The following is an 843-nucleotide window of genomic DNA, read 5'->3' as shown; positions in this document are numbered from 1 at the left end:
ATAATTACTGATGTCATGAATGTAAAAATAAGGCTCTCTGTGATTCAAATTTGACTTTCAAAAGAAAAAAAAGGGTATAGTTCATTATTTCTTCCACAGTTTGGCACCAATGAGATGGGGAGGGCAATTTTACCAAATCAGTTCAGTGGAGAATCCACAGATACAACAGGACAAGGATTATTAAACCTCTGGTAAGAGTTTAGTTTTTGAACCTTCAGCAAACTCAGTGAAAGGCGACTAACCCGAAGCCCTCCAGCGACATGTCGAACTCCACAAACGCTGGCGTTTCTGCCGATCCGTGCAAACGGATGTCGTGGGGCGTCGTCATGGACACCAGGCACTTGACCCGCGTGAGCGGCACGGTGCTGCCCTCGGCGGAGCGGACCAGACTGCGGCTGATGCGGTACTGGCCGTTGTCCTCTGCAGGCGTGGTGAAGACGCTGTCGGGGCCGAAACCCTCCATGGACATGGTCATGCCGTCTGTGAACAGAAAGATGAGTCAACGAGGAAGCTGAGGAGACGGCTGAAGATGATGGTTTGCTTTCATTGCAGTTTGTTGTGAAATTCAGGACAGCTATCCTTACGTCTCATCATTTCCAACTAAGCTCCAGCTTTTTTAATTACAAAATGTCAAAAGGTAAAGAAGTAAAACTTGAACAATGTAGGATTTTGACTAATCACTGCTTTCCTCTTTAACAATGATGCCCCCCTGTGAGATGTACATCTTTATGATTCAGTTAAGGTTTGCATGGCTACAGTTAAAGGCTCGGACTGTCAAGGGTCATATTAGGATCTCTCATTGTTGCAGTCACTAAAATGTCTTCAAACAGATGTTCCAGTATT

General features: G+C 45.3%; 1 protein-coding gene across 1 annotated transcript in view; it reads right to left on the bottom strand.

Moving 5' to 3' along the window:
- The window catches only part of LOC112138552 (WD repeat and FYVE domain-containing protein 3), an 18938-nt gene extending 18463 nt beyond the window's left edge, over window positions 1–475 (bottom strand). Inside the window, exon 1 of the mRNA XM_024261111.2 lies at window positions 239–475. Coding sequence (XP_024116879.2) covers window positions 239–475 — 237 coding nt within the window. The remainder of the gene's footprint in view (window positions 1–238) is intronic.
- Between the last annotated feature and the right edge of the window lie 368 nt (window positions 476–843).

The sequence above is a fragment of the Oryzias melastigma genome, unplaced genomic scaffold, assembly GCF_002922805.2.
Source record: "Oryzias melastigma strain HK-1 unplaced genomic scaffold, ASM292280v2 sc00649, whole genome shotgun sequence".
Lineage (NCBI taxonomy): Eukaryota > Metazoa > Chordata > Actinopteri > Beloniformes > Adrianichthyidae > Oryzias > Oryzias melastigma.
This window is presented reverse-complemented; position numbering and strand designations above follow the sequence as displayed.